Source organism: Azolla caroliniana, unplaced genomic scaffold, assembly GCF_043228905.1.
Source record: "Azolla caroliniana isolate FFs.n. ecotype wild unplaced genomic scaffold, voAzoCaro1.0.p SCAF_3, whole genome shotgun sequence".
Classification (NCBI taxonomy): Eukaryota; Viridiplantae; Streptophyta; class Polypodiopsida; order Salviniales; family Salviniaceae; genus Azolla; species Azolla caroliniana.
The window spans coordinates 1,603,626-1,607,038 of NW_028230438.1; the positions used below are offsets into that span (position 1 = coordinate 1,603,626).

General features: G+C 35.7%; 1 protein-coding gene across 1 annotated transcript; it reads right to left on the minus strand.

The window, feature by feature from the left end:
- Positions 1 to 256: 256 nt before the first annotated feature.
- Positions 257 to 2,910, minus strand: LOC147865797 (bidirectional sugar transporter SWEET4-like). The gene is made up of 6 exons (XM_087317544.1): positions 2,868 to 2,910; positions 2,729 to 2,765; positions 1,665 to 1,881; positions 1,073 to 1,234; positions 660 to 779; positions 257 to 427 (listed from the first exon to the last, which is right to left on the minus strand). Exons 1-6 carry the CDS (start codon positions 2,908 to 2,910, stop codon positions 257 to 259), a joined length of 750 nt encoding a protein of 249 aa, XP_087173670.1.
- Positions 2,911 to 3,413: the final 503 nt, after the last annotated feature.

The window sequence follows — 3,413 nt, forward strand, 5'->3', positions numbered from 1 at the left end:
CATATGCAAAAAAAAAATTGTAAATGGGGAGACAATTCCAGATTATTGTGTCAAAATTTTGGTGGCCAACTACTAAATAGAAGGCTTCTCTTCAAGGTATTCATATTAGGGGAAATAACCTTCTATGTTCAAACAAGGTAGGATATATTAAAGGCCTGGATGATGGGATTATTATGGGAGCTATGTTGGAGGACCTAGGATGTTAGATGTTGTTAGAGGGCTTGATGATGCATGGACGATGAGATTATTAAGGGAACTACTTTTCTAGAGATATAGGGCCATTTGCCACGGTAACAATGTGGAGATTTCCCATCTTTCCTTGCATTTTGTTTTGTTCGTTGCATTCCATTGATACCACACACTTGAAGTATAAGGCATAGAGAATCAATTGTATTAGCCCAGAGATACAACCAATACCATTTGGAATCTGTAACCATGATTGAATGTAAGTAGGAAAATCCCTTTCAAAGAAAAACCTATGCATGTACACACTTCATGAAACAAAAAAGTTGTACATAGAATGTAGGTATGGAAAGTTGCCCTTTGATGATATAAAAGACTTAATTTCAATACCTTTTAATTAATTATCCTCTTTGCAAGGAACAATTAGAATCAAGTAAAGTTAAGTAACATAAACACGTCTATTTTAAAAAACTTACTGCAATAAAAATGTCGCTTGTCACAAATGAATATATCATCCAAACTACACTATTGACGAAATTGCACACAGAACAAGTGATTGGCATGTATTCCACGCTTTTTGTGTGAATGACGAGTCCCTACATGAGAACCACAATTAGTGTATTTTCTTTCAAAGATTGCCAAAATCTAAACTCGTGCTAACTAAAACGATCCCCAAAATAAGAATGCTATTAAATATAGGGGGTAAAATACTAGAGGATAGATCAAACTTAGAATACTTTGAAATTTAAAGATACATATAAATAATTGGAAAATATCTTGATGGAAATCAAGACCTTCTCAACTATTAACGGTACAATTTAAAGTTTTTGTTTACTATGTTTAAATGAAACCCATGCCAGAGTTTCAATATTAAGGTATAAAGGTGTACCATAACAGATAAGGGAGCTGCATACATGCCAATGCCCATCACCACACAGAAGCTTCCCACAACTAGTTGACGTGTAGTTGATGAATGTAGTGCAAGTATTGCGATGATGATAATTGCCACATACAATATAACCACACCAACCAAATACCTCGTCATTTGAATCTACACATCAAACAATGTATCAATCAATATTGTAAATTCCAATGCTCATAACTAACTACATGCCCTTAACGTATGCTATTGAAATATTCACACGGGGAAAGTTTACAATGTACATCAAGATCAAAATACATTCATCTATACAAAAAGATCATGGTATGTGATTTCATAAAGAGACAATACTCTAAAGTTTGGTTCATGGTATTGTTCTTTCTCTCCATGTTAGTTACTCCCAATATTGAAGCTTTTGTAGAGATGTTGTTACAACAGATGCTCAAAATCAAATGGCTCTTTGATCTTGACTCTTTCGTATAATGCAACACATCAAAAGTGTTTAAATAACCTTGGGATTTCAAGTGCTTGGCAACATGGTTCAATTGTTGAAAATGAAATTGAATTACATTATAAATTTATACCAACATGAGGCATGTACCTTTTGTGACTTAGTAGTAAGTGCCATGTAAAAGAATACGAAGAATAACTCCATTGCTACTCCGAATACATTGATGGTAATGATGAGCATACTATGTGGCTTGACAAACGGCATACCGTACAAAACCCAAAGTAAACAGTTGAAAAGTGTGCACACATAAGGCAACCCGGAATAACCTTGTGTAGACTTAACCTTGAATATCTTCAAAAACGTTGGCCTAAAATCAAATTTCCAAACATTGTCACCATAAGAGAATACACCATTGACAACATTCCTTGCGCACCTAAACAATCCATCAATGACTTAACAATTGTAAACATCTTTGCTATGACACACACCCAATAATGCACACTTTAGTCACTAAGCTTATGAATTTGGACTAATCACTTAATTAATGTAATCGAATTAAGCTTGCCAAAGGGGCAATGGCAACCCCTCGTCCAACATACACACGCACGCACGGATGCACACATGCATGCATGTACATTGTAGTGTTACCCACATGTTTTCCTATCAACTTTTAAAATGTTTTACAATTTGGAAGTACAATGTAATACTGTTTTTGGGTTTGTCGTGTTCTTCTTTGTGCATGGACACATAGACACTCTTTGTTTGTCTATGATTGGAGATTGTATCTTAATGGTCAGCCATGTCTCTTGCCAACCATCCAATTAGGTACTAAATCTTGCCAATGCCACTATGGAATGGAAGGGTTCAATGTATTAGAAGTTCTAAATCTTGCTAATCCCTCAATGGATGTAGCATGTAGGGGTTCAATGTATTACATTATTATTGTCTCTCTCTGTCTCTCTCTTTTCTTGTAATTAGCTTACCCTACTGGAAAGTTGTTAACACTACAAGCATTGCGTCTTGAGTTTGAAACCCAATTTTCCCACTTCTCTCTATTATATACTTCATATATATCTCTTACTTCACTAGATGCCACTGTGGAATGTAGGGGTTGAACCCATGACCACGTGGTCTCCATCGGGCAACCTTACCAACTGCTCTCTCTCTCTCTCTCTCTCTCTCTCTCTCTCTCTCTCTCTCTGAGGTTTACTCACAATGGTGAGATGAAGACAATTGTGGATGTTGCATTTCCTGCAAAGCATAACATTGGAGTTGGTTAAAATGCAACTCAACTTATTTAGACACAAATTTGAAAACAAGGAAATGTAATGTAAGAGAAAGTTATCATGTTACCAAGGATTCCAAGAAGAAGTTTAGGATGGAGAAGTGAAGACATAATTTTTGCTTAAGAATGGATTGTGTGCATCAAAACTTAGCAACAACAAAAGCACCAATGAAAAACCAACATTGGAAGTGTGATGATGCTTGGGAGAGTTTTGGAGGCTTTATAATACATATAAGTATGTCATGTATATGTGTGTGTGTGTGTGTGTGTGTAGACACACATGCACCGAAGCGAGTTTCACCTTCCTTTTACCCACTCTTTGTATTCATTTTCTCATGCCGTCTTTTTTTATATCATCATGTCCCCAACCATTTTGTTTTGAATTCAAACACCACCACTATTCATGTTGTTATTCCCTCTTTTCCTTTGGCAATGAAAGGAATATGTATCAGATTAAATTTCCGGTTTCACTAGACATAAGAGATTGTTCTAGGACAAAATGACTCTTTTCTCCCGCATTAGGTTTCTATCCTAATGTCCATGGGAAAAGGTGATCTACAATGCACAAGATATAAGAATGAGGTATACAATAAAAATGAAACAAAGGACGCAAA

Bases quoted from the DNA above. Each gene is read 5' to 3' on its own strand.
- LOC147865797 (XM_087317544.1), bottom strand. From the start codon at position 2,910: ATGTCTTCACTTCTCCATCCTAAACTTCTTCTTGGAATCCTTG. The intron at 2,766-2,867 runs GTAACATGATAA...TATGCTTTGCAG, and splicing joins ACTTCTTCTTGGAATCCTTG to GAAATGCAACATCCACAATT. The intron at 1,235-1,664 runs GTACATGCCTCA...TTTGATGTGTAG, and splicing joins TTACTACTAAGTCACAAAAG to ATTCAAATGACGAGGTATTT.